The sequence below is a fragment of the Brachionichthys hirsutus genome, chromosome 4 (genome assembly GCF_040956055.1).
Source record: "Brachionichthys hirsutus isolate HB-005 chromosome 4, CSIRO-AGI_Bhir_v1, whole genome shotgun sequence".
Classification (NCBI taxonomy): Eukaryota; Metazoa; Chordata; class Actinopteri; order Lophiiformes; family Brachionichthyidae; genus Brachionichthys; species Brachionichthys hirsutus.
The window spans coordinates 16865938-16886079 of NC_090900.1; the positions used below are offsets into that span (position 1 = coordinate 16865938).

At 47.3% G+C, this 20142-nt stretch overlaps 1 protein-coding gene across 2 annotated transcripts; it reads right to left on the reverse strand.

The window, feature by feature from the left end:
* Nucleotides 1-1615: 1615 nt before the first annotated feature.
* mfsd3 (major facilitator superfamily domain containing 3) lies at nucleotides 1616-18837 on the reverse strand. Of its 2 annotated transcripts, XM_068738399.1 has the most exons (5): nucleotides 18138-18837; nucleotides 10637-10784; nucleotides 7326-7426; nucleotides 5336-5445; nucleotides 1616-3002 (listed from the first exon to the last, which is right to left on the reverse strand). In XM_068738399.1, the coding sequence occupies exons 1-5, from the start codon at nucleotides 18835-18837 to the stop codon at nucleotides 2796-2798; spliced, it is 1266 nt and encodes a 421-aa protein (XP_068594500.1). In that variant the 3' UTR covers nucleotides 1616-2795. The 2 variants fall into 2 exon arrangements, with proteins under 2 accessions (XP_068594500.1, XP_068594501.1); XM_068738400.1 differs by lacking the exons at nucleotides 7326-7426; nucleotides 10637-10784.
* Nucleotides 18838-20142: the final 1305 nt, after the last annotated feature.

Below are 20142 nucleotides of genomic sequence, written 5' to 3' on the forward strand. Positions count from 1 at the left end.
CGCACCTGTCAGTGAACTCTCCCCATTCTTGGTGGCTATCAAATCTGCCTTATTTCTCTTCCTATTGTGCGGGGGTCATTGTGGTGATGCTGCTTAGCCTCGGCGCTCTGTGACCAGACTCGTACCCGGACCGATTGTTAGGGACTGAAACAAATAGCCACTGGCAGAAAAGTGTACTCAGCCCTCCCTCTACCTGTCGGGAATCTGACTCTGATGATAGCAGCTCAGGAATTCACACATCAAGTACTCCCTGTGATCACCCCTTAAGGTGTCAGGTGGACTTTACGGTACATCCCATAAAGCCAACAATGGGCAGGTAAATTAAGGTAACCAGTGCATCACATCCACCGAGGACACAAGTCTCTTGTGGGGGGGTTCAGATCATCTGGAACAGGCTTCTCTCCTCACACAGGCCTTCAGCTGGAGTTACCAGGTGATGGGTGGGACTACTTACCTGAGAAGAAATAGTCCTGTGGCACATTTAGATTCTAAACCCTTTCAAAGACTAAGTTGACAGCGTAACGTCCATTTATCAGCTGTTCTTTTGTCACGCTTCACCTGTTATGATGACACAATGAGATGTTCTTAAAAATGATAAATGGGGATTAATAAAGTATTCTGAATGAATCAGCTGAGATGGAGTCCTTTAGGGGGCGTTTCCTTCAGCCCAGATTCATGCAACGCTCCTGAGCCGTGGCCCGGTCAGCAGGTTCACCAGAACAGAATCCAGATTCAGCCAGCAGGTTCATCAGAACAGAATCCAGATTCAGCCAGCAGGTTCATCAGAACAGAATTCAGATTCAGCCAGCAGGTTCACCAGAACAGAATCCAGATTCAGCCAGCAGGTTCATCAGAACAGAATCCAGACTCAGTCAGCAGGTTCATCAGAACAGAATCCAGATTCAGTCAGCAGGTTCACCAGAACAGAATCCAGATTCAGTCAGCAGGTTCACCAGAACAGACTCTAGATTCAGTCAGCAGGTTCATCAGAACAGAATCCAGATTCAGTCAGCAGGTTCACCAGAACAGACTCTAGATTCAGTCGGCAGGTTCATCAGAACAGAATCCAGATTCAGTCAGCAGGTTCATCAGAACAGAATCCAGATTCAGTCAGCAGGTTCACCAGAACAGAATCCAGATTCAGTCAGCAGGTTCACCAGAACAGACTCTAGATTCAGTCAGCAGGTTCATCAGAACAGAATCCAGACTCAGTCAGCAGGTTCATCAGAACAGAATCCAGATTCAGTCAGCAGGTTCACCAGAACAGACTCTAGATTCAGTCAGCAGGTTCATCAGAACAGAATCCAGATTCAGTCAGCAGGTTCACCAGAACAGAATCCAGATTCAGTCAGCAGGTTCACCAGAACAGAATCCAGATTCAGTCAGCAGGTTCACCAGAACAGACTCTAGATTCAGTCGGCAGGTTCATCAGAACAGAATCCAGATTCAGTCAGCAGGTTCATCAGAACAGAATCCAGATTCAGTCAGCAGGTTCATCAGAACAGAATCCAGATTCAGCCAGCAGGTTCATCAGAACAGAATCCAGATTCAGCCAGCAGGTTCATCAGAACAGAATCCAGATTCAGCCAGCAGGTTCACCAGAACAGACTCTAGATTCAATTCAATTCAGCTTTATTTATTTGGCGCCAGATCACAACATAAAGTCATCTCAAGGCACTTTACAGGATTAGCAGGAAAAGACCTGCAGGGAAACACAGAACCCAACTTGACCCACAAGAGCAATGGAGGCAAGGAAAAACTTCCCTTTAACGGGCAGAAACCTTGGACAGAACCTAGGCTCATGGTGGACGGCCATCTGTCTGGCCGGCTGGGTTGAGAGAGAGAGAGGGAGAGAGAGAGAGAGAGAGAATGGCAGGTCGGAGACGAGTCAAGGAGATGGATAGGGAAGTGATAGCGAGACAGAGCAGGAGCAGACTCATGCCCAATATTACTTCGGACATATTTTAGCATTTGTAACCATGGAAACGTAAAATGTTAGCAGCATTTTGGAGTTTCAAGTTTGAATAAGAATGGTGACAGGATGACATCATGATGTGAGGTTCCCCACCTGCCCAGTGCTCTGCACCCGCCTCCGGTGTACCAGAACCAGACCGTTGCTACCAGCTAGTCCAGATCCATTCAGAACTCAGGGCCACATGATCACAAAGCGATGCTATCGCTGTCGGGTCAGATGTTCAGACCGGTTTGGTACGGCGTCAGTGAACCGGACCATTAGACGGGTCAAGCCATGCGCTCTGTTCACGATGTTAAGGTGGGTTCTAACAGTCACGGACCTCGATTTGGGCGTAATTGTGTATATTTCATTGGGATTGATCCAAAGAGCTTCCTCCATCTGCTGTAACTTGGTTCAGTTCACTGAGGAGTCCTCTCCATCATGGTCTTCATCAGCTCTGCAACGAGTCACACATTCCATCCTGATGATTGGACTAGTTATAGCAGTACCAGTTCAGTCCGTTTGCATAAAATGGAACTGGTTGAAGTCGGAATACCAGACCGGATGAAGCGGAACCCAACCCAAACCCACATTAAAACACTGAAACGGCTCAGATGATAGCAGCAGCTTTGTATTTCCTTCCTGGCTCTTGATATGGTGTGAATGCAGCTCCATCACATACCAAGACATGAACTACGAAGACACTTCCTATGCAGGAATAAATAACTGATTCCTCGCCGCCAATGGCAGAAGACCATTAGCTACTTCCATATATTCTACTGCACTCAGATTTAAAACCATCAGGTCAGCAGGTCCAGCATCAGGACCGTTCGTCCCGGTGTCACTGGGGCGGTCCTTTGGGTTGGTGTTCTCTGACAGCACCGGTGAAGGTCGCTGTCCATACATGAAGAGCCGTCCCAGCAGAGAGCGTAAGGAAGAAGAGGAAGGCAATTTGGAAACCAAACCAATCCACCACGCCTCCGGCCAGGGCGCTGAACGTCAGCTTTCCCAGCACCTCCAGCGTCGCCAGGAAACTGTAGTGGGTTGCCTGGAGGAGGAACATATAGGACGAGGGGATGAGAGGAGAGAGTGTGTGATTGGGGAAAAGGACAGGGAGGGAGAGCAAGGGTCTTAGAAGTGTGACATCACATCCTGTAGTACAATTTATGTGAACCTGCAACTCAAAGTCATCAGCAGACAAGATCAGAGTGTCGTTTTCAGGAACAATCCGTCACGGAGAGAAAGAAACGACAGACCGAGCAGAAAGCCTGAGACGATGGGCGGAGGCCAAACCAAGAAGAGTATCTGATCCCAGCCTAAGGGGGTTCGAGAGCGGCGAGAAAAAGACAAGCAGAGATGACCTAATCCTCCCCCCGCCCAAGAGCACGGCATCAGGTGAGGCCCTGGAACAGAAGGACTCTAGTGACATCTAGACCCAACAGCTGAGTCACTGATCTGAACTTTTCAAACATTTTCAGCTAGCTAACGGCTAACACGCTAGTTCTAGCATCGGCAGGTTCCAGGAGCTTAAACCGACAACTCACTGGTCTCCAACAAGCCCTACGGTCTCGGACACCCTGACTATCAGCACCGGATCCCCCCAGCGCTGTGTACCTCAAGTGGGAGCCGACCATCAGCTCCCTCATCAAGAAGGCTCAGCAGAGGATGTACTTCCTGCGGCAGCTGAGGAAACTCAAGCTGCCAACCCAGATGTTGGTGCAGTTCTACACCTCCATCGTGGAGTCCGTCCTCACCTCCTCCATCACCGTGTGGTACGCTGGCGCCACCACCAGGGACAGACACAGACTGCAGCGCATTGTACGTGCTGCGGAGAAGGTGATCGGCTGCAAGCTGCCATCGCTCCAGGACCTGCATGTCTCCAGGACTCGGAGGCGTGCAGGTCGGATCACAGCCGACCCTTCTCACCCTGGACACGGATTCTTTGACCCTCTTCTCTCAGGCAGGGGGCTACGGTCCATCCGGTCCAGAACCTCCCACCACAAGAACAGCTTCTTCCCCTCAGCCTTAAGACTAATGAACACTTAATAATTCTGTCCCGGACTCCTGAATACAACTTGCACTGTTCCATTTGCACTGCGTGATTACGCTAATTTACTGCTGCTAGTACACATCTGTGTATCCACTCCTGCTGCTGCTGATGTGTCTGTACTTGTATGTTTTTTGTATTTTGTCATTACTGTCGACTTCACCGAGAAACATTCCTAGTCTGTGAACCCTCACTGACAACGGCAATAAACTACTTTTTATTCTGATTCACGGAACGCACGCCTACTTCACAAGCATCCCCCCCCCGGCATCAAACCCGCATCCACATGTTCCCTGGTGTCTTAGAGGAGCCGATTTATTTGATGGGTTTGATACAGAGTCATCAATGCAATGTGAAGTTAAAATCAGAATTAGAGAAATTCAAAGCCTAAAATTCAGATAATGGAGAAATCCTGACTGTTGTTTCTGGCCGCAGCGTTCCCTACAGAAGTCCTGGGGGGCCGGGGGCCGGGGGCCGGAGGAGGCCTGCGTGACCACGGCTAAGTGGGCCGCCTTTATTCTCAGCAGCTCGCTGAACAGATTTGGTTTCGTTCTCCTGGGACCGTTAGCCAGCGCTCACATAAGCAGCTTCCCGTCACTGGATAGCTTCAATAACACACCTCCTCTGTGTGTCTTTTCACCCCCCCCCCCCCTCACAATAAAAAGCAAACATGTTTGTCATGAGAACCTTCAAATGAACCCTTTACCTGCCACATCATGGATCTTTTCCTGCTGTTATTGATAATTCGACCAATATATGTACAGCCTGTGACCCCCCCCCCCTACAGCAGGTTAAACAACCATTTGTTAGCTTTAGAGATAGCTCTAATAATAGTAACCAGGATGAAAGGTGTTACACCCGCCTAACTCTGAAGGTGTGCTCTGGTAACTGGCACCAAGTCCACACCTCGTGTTCATCAAAACATTTCATCAAGGTGCATTATCCTGCAGAAAGAGACCACTGCCACCGGGGAATATCGCCTCCATGGAAGGGTGAACCGGGTCTGCAACAAAAGGACGTGGTACGTGTCCACATGGACCCAAGGCTTCCCAGCAGGACACCGAAGCGTCACACGGTCTCCGCTTCTGCCTTCTTTCCATGTAGTGCATCCTCACACCTTCCTATTAGAACCACATGAACTTCTTCAGCGATCTCAGCTACAGCAGCTCATATGTTGGATCTGGTGATGCTCAGTGTGCGACTGTATGCTGCAGACCGAGAACAGGGACGATTGGAGGGAAGGACGGAGGAAAGCAAAGAACCCTCCGGGAGATGACCCAACATAAAAGAATGGCACGATGAAGACTGCAGACAGAACCTAACCATTCAGTCACCTGAATGCTGTCCTCAGCCCTCTGGGTGCAACGCATCATGGTAGTGAAGGTGAGGGTGGTGATGAGGCCTCCCAGGAAGTGCTGAACACTCATGCTCAGGACGGCCATACCTGAGAAAGCAAAGACATGAGAGGGAAACAGTCATAAAGCAGAAATGCCGAAATGTCACTGAGCTGCTGAAGCAACTCTCCTGCACTCCCCCCCCCCATCCCTAAAACACACGTGGTGTATCCTCTGAGGGGAAGAGGAAGAACCACACAGCCGATCTGTCTCTGCTCCCTCTAACAATCAATTATTCACTCAAGCCGCTAGAGATTTTCTTGAATAAGAGTCTTCAGTCAGCGACGCAACACTGCTGGATTCCCAAAGACGCCCCGCCCCGGCTGATCAAACCGGGACGGTGGCAAGCGGAGTGTTATCATGTAATATTGAAACCTTTGTTCTGAGTTTATAGAAAAGTGGAGAAGAGGCCTCAACTTTCAATCTGAGAGTCTTGATGGGGAACAGACAGAGATCTGAATCCCAAACCTGCGTAACAGAAGCCGATATAAGACTTTAATAACACCTGTCCATCATCGTCCTCGTCTGCCGCAGCGCTTCAGCATTTCTGGACCGCCAAAGTTCTGAAACTGACAAGCCAACATCTAGTCAGCCCAGGTCCCAACGGGCGGGGAGGTGAGCAGGGTTTCCAATAAAATCAATACAAATCTGAAAATTCCCCTAATATCAAACAGCACTTCTCCTCTATGGGGGGGGGAGGGGGGGTACATAGGTTCCGTCTTGAACACTATATAGAGTTAAGCTCTGGAGACAAAGCCAATGCTCAGAATGCACCTATGCAACAATGGAAAGCAAAACATTAGAAATAAAAGGTCCGAAAGAAAAAGCAGCATTTGGTTGTTGTGCAACGGCTGTGAAGCCTTCTCGAGCTACGTCCATAAAATGACACGTCCCCACGCTCAAAATAAACCGTCGACATGGGATGGATGAAAGTAATCACAGAACAACTGGAGCCGCGAGGCGTCGCCACAGCAACCCAACCCAGCGGTCTCCACTTCACCCTGTCCTTTGCATCGGCCTCCCTCACTTCGTCCATGTATCTTCTCCTCTCATTGCAGTACAGGAGAGGTCTGACCCCCCCCCCCCCCCCCCCACACACACACACACACACACAAAAATACGTAAAAGACGTCCTTTGACGTTCATGGCATTCCATGTTTGGATTATAAAAAACATCTTTATTTGTCAATGGAATTGAATGAGTTAAATTTGGCTAGATGTTCTCCTGTGCCTTCATTGAATCCGTCCTCACTTTCTCGGCTATCTGTCGGTACGGTAACCTCGCCATCAAGGCCAAGAACTGCCTGAGGAACATCGTCCGTGTAGCATCGGAGGTAGCCGGGGTGAACTTCAGCAGTCTGGATGAAGTTCTTCAGCTTCACCTGCTGAATAAAGCCAAGTCGATTCGCAGGGACACAAACCATCCCCTAAATCCGGAATATAAGCTGCTCCCATCGGGGGTTCGACTGGCACTCCCCAGGGTCACTAAAAATAGATACAAGTTCTCTTTTGTCCCACTCTCCATCAGGGCCCTGAATGCCACAGAGAGGAGGTGACCCTGCCTGTGTTTGTGTATGGATGCAACTGTCTGATCGGTTTGCACTGTTTTTATCACGTACAATATTTAACACATTTACAACGATGCTGCTCTTAACTATTGTCTTACATGTCCCTTAAATGTGTGGAACTGCTGTAAACCAAATTGCCCTCCGAGGGACAAAACAATAAAAGTGAAGTGAAGTGAAGTGAATTTATCAGACTTGAGAGTGGCACAAAGGAGAAACAGGCAATGCTACTTTAGCTCCTGCTAACCGCACCACCCGTACTAGCCCGGAAACAATCTATTATTAGGTAATATCTACTAATGGTAATATGTTCTGTACAGGACTGGACTGGAGAGTGAACCCGAGTCCATTGAATCATCTCTCACCTTTCATGAGTGGTGACGGTTCCAGTATGGTGAGTAGAGAACTCTGGAAGACCATGCTGACGGTTCTCAGAACAAACACGCGTCGCATCAGAACCCCGATGCTGAGGAGAACACATCAGAGGGTCGCTAACTTTTAGCTGCCAGTGTGACAAAGGCTGAAGGTTAGCATCATTTCATACACACACGCACAGCAACACTTCTTAACATGGATGCACACAAGTAAACAAGGCCCTCGACACTAATTGATTCCCTGTTAGTGAAAGAAAATCATCCCCCGTGGGTTTGCTTCGTGACGTAATCAATAACCTAATAAGTTCCCCAGCATGTGGAATACAATGAATCACTGTTAACACACACACAATGCCAATCACGCAGAGGATGCCTGCCACTCAAAGGACAGCATGTGTTTGAGGTTTTTTGCGCTTGCATCCAGAATTACTGTTTCATTACAGGACACAAGACAAAGACTTCTGGAGTGCGATTAAAGTCCATGACTAACTTCATAGTTCGGCAATCGAATATTTTATTCGTTCTTAAGCTAAAAACATCAAAAACTGTATGCAATTCTGAAGATCAAACATTTTTCCCACCCTGCTAATATTCAGATCTCACTGATGAGTTCAGACCTTTCAGGTGTGACTCACGACTGCTGGGAGGTCAACTCACAGGTCACCATGGTACTCTATCAGGGCTGCAGTTCCTATTCTGTTGTGTTCCGTCTGACAAAAAAGCAAAGCCATAAAAATGCTATATTTAATTATATGATGGCTTTTATTTTATTCATTGGTTTTTTTTACAGGTGGTGCAGATTTCCTTTAGGGTGAATGCCTTTTAATCACACAGAACGTAAATCAATATTTAGTTATTTTATTCCAACCCCCCCCACCATGCACTTTGCATTGTTAAAGACTTCCGTTTACTGAACTCCCAGCTCAAGGAAAGTCGTTCACATCACACACGCCAGAGATGGAGGGAGGGGGAGAGAGAGATAGACAGCATTAGTCAGAGAGAGACTGGCTGCCATCTCTCATGGGCCAGGCTCAAATAATAGCTATGCTCTCAGGTATCCAGGTGCAAAGCAGATTCATGGATTCAGTCACCGCCCACTCAGTGGTTTTATACGATGGCAGGATTACCCTCGTACCTGAGCTAATAGACGTAGGACAGCATTTCCTCGGTGTGCATGTGTGTGATTGGACACCGGCCTAAAACCTCCCTTGTGATTACCATATAATATATACAACAGAATAAACACCATCTGTCCTGCTTTGATTGACTTGGAGAGACTTGTCATGCATTTCAGAGCAAGACAATGACATTGTCTGTTTACTAGTCTGTGTTTATATGTGTGATTAATAGTGTGTGCCGGTACCAGTCCGTGTTTTTACTACTCGATGTTTACCAGTGTGTGTCTAGTCTGTGTTTGTGTGTGTTTAATAGCGTGTGCGTCTACTAGTCTGTGTCTAGCAGCGTGCGTCTAATAGCGTGTGTTTAATAGCGTGTGCGTCTACCAGCCTGCGTCTACTAGTCTGCGTCTACTAGTCTGCGTCTACTAGTCTGCGTCTACTAGTCTGCGTCTACTAGTCTGCGTCTACTAGTCTGCGTCTACTAGTCCGGTTTGAGTGCAGCATTGACACCCTCCAATGCAGTAGGTGGCAGTATGCACCCTTAAACATGGGATCTGCCAATAAATACAAAGAAGAGGAGGACAATAAATAGTAAAGGGAAAAAGGACATGGAGGACAGCACATTGTTCACGATGTCAAATATCATGAGCAATGTGGACATTTTAATGGCTTTGGAGGAACACCTGAGCCGCCCTCCAAAAGGCTTCAGACAGAAGGACGGAGTTTGGTTTATGACATCATCTTATCCACAGGCTTGTCAGTGTAGTTACCCAGGTAACTAAATACTAAATACTTTTTATTGATTTTGTCCCTCGGAGAGCAATTTGGTTTACAGCAGTTACACTTTCTAACTGTAGTTAGGTCGTCCTATGTAGTCGATCAAAGGACGACCCTCTCAACCACTGCGCCACCATCGCGTTAATTAATATACAGATGAATGGGGATGTGTAAAAACTACACGCAGTTAGGACAAAAGGCATTGTTGGCCATAGGCAGGACACTGCCATGACGTGATCTAGTATGAGCACACGTAAAGCCTCATGCATGACAGTCAGGCAGAGATGGCCCAGTGGAAATGAGGGGGGGGGGGACGACAGACACGTCTCTGAACGCATTTTGACCATCATCTGGACGTTACCACCAAACACAAGTGTGGGACGATAACTAGAATAATGTCAAATACAGCTTGACCAGAGTCTGCCTGCTAAACTGAGAAATCAGTTCAGCTCCAGTCGGATGTCGTCTCTGCGATCAAACCCCGAGGGTTGTGTGTAATGGATTTACTGCTCATGCTGTTCTCACACCACACACCAGACACAGGGGGTCCCTGAGCTCTCAAATGAGGCTATGTTTACTTAAATTACTGGAAACACACACACACACATACACAAGAGAGAAAAAGCTGCAGCAAAGTCAGAGAAAGAAAGACTGGATGAAGTTCCTGTAACACCTGATTGAAGGACAGATTGTGTCTCCTCCACCAGCAAGAAGAAGTGAGCTGGACGTTTCTTTAACTGTTCCATTCATTTGTTCTCATGGTTGTTTTTGTGGTTCCGTATCGGTCTGCTCTGAATGGGTCATTCATGTCGGAGTCAAGAAGCAGCTGAATACAGAACTAGGCAGCAAGCAGAGCAGAAAGCTCCATGAAGGCAGCTCTGCTCCCCCATTATATTCAAAACCACCCTGATTGGCTGACCCTCATCATGTGACTCCATGAAAACCAGCCCTCGAACCTGGATCTCATTATCCATCCACGTTATTGTAGACGACCTCAATCGTCTCATCCACAGCTGCTTTATTCTCCTTGTGGCCCACGGGTGTCCCCGGAGCCTATCCCAGCCGACTCCGGGCGCCAGGCGGTGTACACCCCGAATGCGTCGACAGCGAATCAAGGGAAGTCTGATATTTATTCACAGTTCCGGATCAGGAAGTTTAGAAGAAACATTTGAGTAGCCTTGCTGACAATAAAGATGAAAAATATTACCCTCTGGTTGAGGGCTATTTGGCGTCGGTGGCTCCCCGACAACCTGCAAGAATGTGAATTTGGTGGAATATAAAATGTATTTTTACTGCACACAAGATGTTGAAAGTACTTTCCCCTGAGGGCCAATTAATTTTCAAATCCTGTAAAATTCCTTCAGTCAGAAAAAAACTATTGATAACCAGAAGAAGAACGGAGACTACCTGAACTGAGCCAGCAGCAGTCCAGCCAGGGATGAGCCACAGATAGAGAAGCCCATGGCGATGACCCCATTCCAGAAGCCCAGCTCCCTGGCAGTCATGTGATGATCCAGCAGGAAAAGAGGGAACATGGTCACCGCCCCCTGCTCACCTGTGACAGCAGACAAGTGAAGTAAAAGGGAGGATTCAAGAGGTAGAAGAGAAGCTAAGAGTGAGGTGGAAATAGAGTAAAATATGCAATCAACACAAAAAAGCTTGATGTGGTGCGCATCTCTGACTAAGCATTTCTACTTTCACACACAGCAGACATGTGAGCCAGCTGCTGAACACACATATACGATGAGGCCGTTGTACCAAACTGTTTAGCATGCAAGACTGAAAAATGTGGCTTTCCTGAGATGACAACTACAAAACCAAACACAGCACACACCTAACCCTATTCCTGGAAAGTGTCAATAATAGATGCATGCGAAGAAAAAGAATACCCTCAGTCACTTTATCAAACAGAGGCCTCACACTTTTCCTAAAGCACAAAAAGGAGAACACAACAAAAACACAAAAACTTCCACGGATGAAACAAAGACCTTTCAGTTAAAATAGAAAGTTTGTCACGGAGGCGTTCTCTGTTCGCCAGCGAGTAATGTTGTGCTGAGCACTACAGTAAAATATTCAGTGGTGTCGACTACACGCCATTATTATATTAATGGAGACTGACTTCACACAGACAGTGGGACCAAGGAGCTGCATGAGTGACAGCCCGGATCCCAGACTGCTGTCAAACACAAGCGACGACTCGTTCAGACAGCCAGGAGACAAACAAAAATAGAGGAAGGAGAAGAAAGACAGATGAAACAAAAAGAGAAGAAGAGAAACAGAGACGCTCGCAGTGACGGGAATGCCGCAGCAGAACCAAAGTGTCACTTGCTGTAACAGCGCCATGACAATCCTGCAGAAACGTGGATTCTCTGTGCAGGAAACACTCGTCTCACTTCTGTCAATCACATTCCACTGTTGGAAATTTACATATAGTTGATACAAAAAGCTTGAAAGTTAAATTAGGCTTTTCAAAAACCATCCAACTGTCTGAAAGACAAGTGTGTTTTCCATGCAGTCAAAATATGAGTGGAAGAGAAATGAGGAAGTCTGCAGAGGCCTCTCCCTTAACCCTAACCCTATAATGTCATTTTACCCATAAGTCACAGCACAGCAACATTTCCAAACTCCTGAACCCATGGTGGTCAAAACAAAAGGACTCTGCAGCTCAAGTGCTACTTCTGGGTATTCTTGTCACCGATACACTGCAAGCACACAATGAAATGATGTTTACACCCTAGTACAGGGGTATCCAGCTAAAACGCACAGAGGTCCAGGTAGAGAACGTTTCTTGAAGGTCCAGAAGATCATAGTGTCTGACTATTTAGTGTGATATATATATATTCAAGTAGCCTCATTGTATCTGTACCAAAACACCTCTTAACAGTTGAACACTGCACTTCCTTCCCTTCTTATACCGTGGTACAGCTTAACTCGCATGCAATTGGTCTGATGCAGAGACCTGATTGGCTGAGTAGCGTCGCGTGGTATAGCTTAACTCGCATGTAATTGGTCGGTACGTTTCCTCAGCCGCTGAACCCCTACCGTAAAGACTACAAAAGCGGCGCCGGTTAAAACGGAAGTGCGCCATCAGGTTTTAAAGCATAACCTTAGTTTTTGGCTGTAGGTCCGGATCCGTATGGGACGGCTTCTGCGTCCGGACCCGGACCGCCTGTTGGTGACCATGATCGGCGCACCCGGAGCAGTTTGGGGGGACGGTGCCTTGCTCAAGGGCACCTCGGCAGTGCTCTGGAGGTAGACTGGCCCGTCTGCAGCAACCAGTCCACACTCCATCTGGGCTGGGACCGGTGAACCGGTGAACGTCTCCGCTTCCCAACCCACTGCCGCCTGTATCGATGTTTGATAAAGAACGATTCTTACACACTAGTCGCTGCGCCACAAAGACGACGGATTCTCCCATCGTCTGAATCCAGATCATCCCCCCACACCTGGTCTGATGCTGGGGGGGGGGGGGCACTGCAACGTCAGCAGTGTTCTCAGCATTCATGACGTAGTACTTAATCACCATAAATAACTTCCATCAGAATGGTCACTTGGGTACAAATCCCATCCCGTTTAGAACACAGGGATGGTGGCTGGGTCAGAGTCCCACTGCTTCAAGAACAAAGTACCCAACACACCCGAGTCCAGTTCAGAGACCTCAATCCTTTAGCACACGTGTGTCAAACCTGTCCAGTGGAGGGCCGAGACACTCCAGGTTTTCTTTCCAACCATCTCTCCAGCAGCTGATCTCACTAATGAGTTCCTTCTCTCAAATCAGAGGTGTTGATAATTACAATCACCTGCTTTAGTAGCCGGCTGGAAGGTAAACCTGGAGTGTCTCGGCCCTCCACCGGACGGGTTTGACACCCCTGCTTTAGCACCTTGCTTTGATTTAACAGAGACGTTACTGCACCCAAAATGGGCTATGGTCTTCAGATCAATTAGATAGAATCCTTAAAATAGCTTCTTACAGGACATTTCCACACTCAACCTCACATCAGCTTGCAGTGAGCACAGTCATCATGAGGCAAGCATCGGCACCGACGTTGTTTACTCCATCCTGCCTTCAGCTAATTATTTCTTTAAAGACGAGGGCCGGGGAGGGTGTGCAGACAAACACAACCATGCTGATTATTCCGTTCTATAAATAATCTCAAAGCAACAATTGTCCTTTTCTGCAGGGATTTCATGAGACATCCTTAAAGATTAAAAAGGCAGACTGAAGGGAAAGGAGTTGAGCACAGAGGAGAGAAGATGGAGAACAGCGATAATAATGACAGAGGAAGGGGAGAGCGGTGGAAAGGGTAACATGAACAAACATGACACGAAGTTAAACCTGACCGCCGAGAAAAGACAAGACGCTGCAGGCCGAGGAAGAGAAGAAGGAAGAGGCAGATGAACAGACAATGTTAGATTAGTAATATTAGTGACAGACAACTTGACATTCGCAACTTTACATGCAGAGGAAGAGACAGAACGAGGGGTTGTTTTATTTCTCCTCATTTAAAGGTGATTCAACAGCAATCATTTACTTCATCAGATAGAAACTTATTTAAATGTAGAAGCCGTCATTCTGTCACAGCTGCCATTCGTCCATCTGTCCATCTTCCACCGCTTATCGGGGGCCAGGTTGTGGAGGCAACAGTCTGAGAAGGGATTTACAGACTTCCCTGACCCCAGACACCTCCTCCAGCACTGGTGGGAAGATCCCGAGGTGATCCCAGACCAGCCGAGAGCTATAGGGTGCTTTCACACTACCACTGTTTGGTCCCCTTTAAAACGGACCAGAGTTCCTTTCCTCGGATGGTCTGCTCCGTTTGGGCAGGTGTGAAAGCTCATCCAAACTCTGGTGAGGATCAAACAAGCCCACCTGAAAACGTGGGTCTGCTCGCAAGAGAACTCGGGTTCGTTTCGTTAGTTCCGTGAGCAGTAAAGCAGGACTAAACGTACGTAGTGACGCTACGCAGTGCATCTCCGGTAGAGGAAGTACAGCGAGTACTTATCACCGGTAACTGACACGACTTCTCCCCGCAGTGCCACGGAGCACAGGCAAGCAGGAGCGTAGAGTGGGTTGTTCCACAGCGCCAAACTGGACTGTCATTGGATAAATGCTGGGCTTAGTCCCGCCCATCAGCGTCTCTGGGGCATGATGATTGGATGATCCGTCTGAGGCAGTGATCTTGGTCGACAGTGAAATAAGCGATTCAGGGGTTCTTGAAACATTTTACAAGTTTTTAATTCCGTTGTTCTGAACTTAGCCGGAGACTTTACGAATTCCCAGCGACTTTGGGTTTGTTAAAAACGACTAGCGTTGTGTAACGTTTATGACGTAGGCCAGAACAAAATGATCTTCCCTCCTTGAATGACCAGCAGCCGCCTGTCGCACTCCAAACCAAAACAAACATGGGAGAGGGAGGGACCTCCACTTCCACTTTGTCCAATAGACGAGCGCCCCTTTCAGCCACATGATGCTGCTCAGAAAGTTCACCTCGCGTTAGAAACCCGGTGTGAAAGCAGAACGTTCTTAAATTATAAATGCAACAACGTTGGGACTTTCGGCTCCCCAATCGAACAGAGTCCTCTTGGGTCACTGTGAAAACGACCATATTCTCTTCTGTTCCTTTAAGTTGAAATGTTGAACCTGCTTTTGATTTAATCAATTCACAAGGAAAACTCACCACCGTTTAAATTCATACATGAATAAATGGAGAAAAGAGATCATTCACTCAATTCTGCAGCAGTTGAGGTCGGGATGCTTTTCTTTTTCTGTCAGAGCACCATGTGGCGGTTGTTCATTAATTCATCCCTTCCCTGCCCTCCTCCTTTTCTCTCCCCTCTAATATTCCCATCTTCCATCATTCCCACTCTTCCACAGAACCCCATCACCGCCTCCAGCCCACTGATCATGTCTCCAAAACTGCTCGAATAATGATGCATTGGTTTTATATGGCGCTTTACATTGTACGTTATTCATTCACTCCATACTTGGTGGTGGTGAAGCTACTGTTGTAGATACAGCTGGCCTGGGGTAGACTAACAGAAGCGAGGCTGCCAATTTGCAGCATCGGCCCTCCTGACCACCACTGACATTCATTCGCTCACTACATTCACACAGGCAATGCGGGTGAAGTGTCTTGCCCTAGGGCACAACAACATGTGGCAGGGTTAGGGCGCCTCGTGATCATAGGATGACCCGCTCAACCACCTGCGCCGCTGTCGCTGTGGTTGGACTGCTCATTTACAAAACATGCGTTTGTTTGCTTATCCATCCAATCAGAAGCCACCATCAGGTTTCACCCGGGGTCACCTGCCTTCGTATTGATTATAGGTATTAGAATTAGAAGAGAAATATTGAGAAAGCATTTAAATTCAAAACAATGAAGCTGACGGAAGAGATGACAAAAGTGTCATAAATTATGTTTTGTCAGATGATTAACTAGTTGGAGGTAACATTCCAGTTTGCAATATGTAAAAAAAATTATCCAGTTGAGTTCTTAACCCATTTTAATGTTCTTGATTCATGACTGGAGTTTGGGCTAGGTCCCACTATATTCTGGTGCCGGTCCAGACACACAGATGGACACAAAGGTGCTCCTTCTGAACTGATGTGGACAGAACTCTGTGGAGAGCAGGGCATGGTCCTAGTTAACAGACGAGCGTCGGACCCAGTTAGGCCACATACACGCGTAGCCGGGTTTTTAAAGACAAATATCCTTCCCCCTCCTCTTAGAAAACATTTTAATCCACATGACTTCATTAAAAAAGGAACTCCACCCACACGTAACCATATTCAAAAACATACCAAACCATTCGCTGCGTGGTTCCCCAAATCCTACCCTCGTCTTCACTTTCACAAAACATGAAACTTCGCGTGGACCGACAAAGGAGACAGAATCAAGCAATGGGCCTGGGTCCTGCTTGGGTGGGAGACTGTCTGGTCCCATGGGTCGGAAACCGGAGGGTGACCGGTTCAAGTCCCAACCCAGACGAAAACAGAGTGCGAACTGGTGGCTAGCGAGGAGCCAGTCTAACTCCAGGGCACTGCCGAGGTGCCCTTGAGTAAGGCACTGACCCCTTCAATTGCTCTGGGCGCACTGATCATGGCGGTGCCCAAGACAAAAAAGGCCCAGCAGCCTCCACTTTAGACACCATGATCCTGATCACCGGACACTTCACTGGGACTGGATGTGGGACGGGGCCGGGGGGGTCCCACAGGCAGATCAGTAAACCCACACAATCATAGCTCCACATCCCCTGAACAAAAACAATACTGTCTGGCACATCCAGGCCTAATCCAAGCAAGTACACCCCAACAACAGAAAATGGTAATGTGTTGGTAATGAACGTACAACTCGGAGCATTTCTTGGTGTCATCATCAGCATCGTCTGATGGAGAGAGTGTTTGGGGAGGGTGCTGCCCCCTAGACAGATTAGAGGTCTAGCAAGCCTTAGATTCCGTCTCGTAGTGTCGTCTAGTGGGGCTCATCCGATTACTGATCGACCCACAGAACTCCAGCACACACACACACACACACACACACAACTATGCAAATGTGAGGACACAATTACATTCCCACCATCCACATACATGTTCACACACACCAGCATGATGCACCTTCTTACATTTCAGTTCCTGAATGCAACAGACACAAAGGCATGCTAATCCTTACATAATCCTCTTCTGCGACCAAACACCAAAATCCGCTCTCTTTATCCCACACACGGACACAAACACTGCCATACGACTCTAAATTAAACTGTCTCCATCGAGTCAACATGCACATACACTCAGGTGCCTTTGCTTTGTAACTAAAGTGGTTCACTTTCCCCCCACGAAACTCATTCCTGAGCTCAAGCACGCCGACAGTGACATCTAGTGGTGAAGTCCAGAAACTACATCACTGTGGTGATGAACTGGTTTCCAGTTCAGAATCAGAATCGGTTTATTGCCAGTGAGGGTTCACAGACTAGGAATTTATTTTGCTGCAATCGTGCAACACGTAACAGTAATGATAATAATAAGTGCTAGCTAAAGCGGTAGGCTACACTCGCTACAGGGTATGCCGTAAAATAGACCAAGTTAAAAACATAGGGATACAGAACCCACCACAAAAACAGCAGCATCAGGAGGGGATACACAGACGTGTATCAGCGGCAGTAAAACTAACAACCACACAACGCAGACAGAATAGAGCAAGTTACCGGCCGTAAAGTGTTCATGGATCCATTACAGAATAATTTATTGTTCTTGAGTCTTACAGCCGAGGGGAAGAAGCTGTTCTTGTGGTATATATACACACCATTAAACGCGCTCATATGTTTAGATATATATAAAGTATTGGTGTTAAAATTACAGTTACACTTGCGTCCTTAGTTCGATCAGATAAAAGGCCCCTTCAACCCCAGCCCGACCCTGACGCAGAACAGAGCACACGATAGCACCAGGGCGACCGCCGGAGGCGCCATCCGGAAGCAGTTAGATCAGGGGTTCCCAACTGGGGGTGAGGCAAAGCCTTGGATTTTGCAATTTAGCAAACATAAATAAATAATTTAAATGTCAAATGTTAAACATCTTCATATGTGATAGGACTTTGTAGGGGGGGTGAGCACATATTTAAAGTTTTCGAGGCGTGTGAGGCCTAGGAAGGGTTGGAAACCCTGAGATAGAAGGTCGATGGGATGAGGTTTTATTCACTCTTTTCTGTGCGCTGAACAAATAATTTCAGCTGCAAAATAGAAAAAAATCAATGGTTTATTGCCCGTTTATAGAATAGAATAGAGAATAAATTGATTGTCGTCATTACAAGTGCAACAAAATTGCAAACTTTCTATCCCAGCATTGCCGAAATCCCCCCCCCCCCCCAGTAGTTTTTGCCCCCTGCAAATAAACAGAGGCTGTCCTACTCACCGAGTTTGTATGTCAGCACATACAGGACTGTCCAAGGGGTCCCAGGTACCGTCAGCAGCTTCCTCCATACCCTCCATGGCCTCACAGCATCTGCTCCATGTCCTCCTTTTCTGCTGTCATCCGCCTGGTGGCCCCTAACAGTCTCATCATCCAGCACGGGGGCCCCCCACACAAACAGAGCCACGCCTGCATACACAAATGTCAGCAGCACAAACATCCAGCTCCATCCAGCTACATCAATGACAGCTAGCAGTCCGCCGGCTGCAAACACGGATCCAGCTTTATAGCCCACGACTTGGGCTGTGTTACCCAGCCCCAGCTCCCCACGGCCCTTCAACAGCCCCACTGCTGCCCCATCTACAGCAATATCCTGGACAGAGGCAAAGGCGTTCATGGCCAACAGGGTTCCTGCTACTCCCCAGATGTGTGCTTCTGGGGCCAGGGCAGCACTGCACAGGCACGTCAGAGCCAGGCTGGAAACTGTCCCCACCAGCCAACGACGCTTGGTACCGACCCGGTCTACTAGAGGGGCCCACAGTAGCTTGAGGACCCAGGGGAAGTACAGGATCTTGGTAAAGCCGATGCGGGTGAGGGAATGGCCAGCCCCTCGCAGGTAGACTGGGAGTAGGGAAGACTGGAGGCCATAAGGGATACCCTGGACAAAGTACAGCAGGCCCAGAAAAACTAGTTTGTCATTCATGATGTATTTTTGCCAACAGAGCAGTCATCCATTGGTCAGAGCATGTCTCTGGAGGGGTGCTCTAATGGACAGGCTGGCCCAGATGTAGAGTTCGACCTGAAATGAGAAGGTAGAACTTCACATGGGACCCCGAAGACTTTCAGCAGGGCTCTAAGCAGTCTTCAATGGTTGTCTCCACTGCTGCTATTAGCAACGTTAACCCAAAAGCTAGTCATTAGCTCCTCAATGTCAAGTATCTTAAACATACAAAGACGTGCCCAGAATAACGATGACCACTTGCATTCGCATCGTTAAATTTCAATAACCAGACAAACTTGATTTTGATCAATACCATTCTCTGACAGTTAAGTTTGCTGCCAAATGTTATTTACTAGCTACCGTTAGCTAGCTAGCTTGCAGCCAAGCCGTTTAAGGAAGTATCAGCTTCAAAACACGTATATGACACATAACAATATTATTTATGGATTTCGTTGTTACCACAAAGCGAGTTCAGGATCAGTTATGAGTGGAATATTAACGCACGCTGGGAAGGAAGGGTCGATGGCCTAGCGATAGCCTAGCGATAGCCTAGCGATAGCAGGAGACGCAGCCGGACGCTGAACGAGCTGATGGGTTGCCAGGTTGGAAACGTGTCCCTCTTATTGGATGGAGTAAGAAGAGGCGAAACTCGATTCACATTTTCACACAACATAAATTACACAAGCGTGTGTTGTTCATCTTAAATCATCATGTACATATCAAGACAAAGCGCATTTACAAATAAACCATAATTGACTCGATAAATGGTTATACAATGCTGAAAAATATTTTCTCTCCAAATCTGACAAGAAATGAAGTCAGTGTGGACTCTCCCTTTCTGAAGTGTGAAACCATGCATGTCACCGTTTTATTCAAGCATGCTCGAGTCTAGTCTAAAGTAGAATTTGTACCGAAGCTCATTACTATTGTGTAAAGTACTGCTATTCATTCCGTTGGGAATTAGTCCGCTGATGATGGACTGTCTGCTCATGCGACAGTCCAAATATTTGCATAGAAATTATGACTTTGCACACAAACTGTAAAAATTGATGAAAGATCGTTAAACTTTTTGTCAAAACACCAGTTTGAGCAGTTTGTAGTTTTTCTACATTTTAAATGAACAAATGTTTGGACAAAAATGACCCGATAACATTACCATCAGATCTAGCACACATCAGAGTCTGTTCTGGATCTGGGGATCCAGGATGTTTAAACTGATGATGAATATATACCGGTATATATTTATGAGATAGAATGTTAGAGCCGTACAAGTATACAGTCAAACAG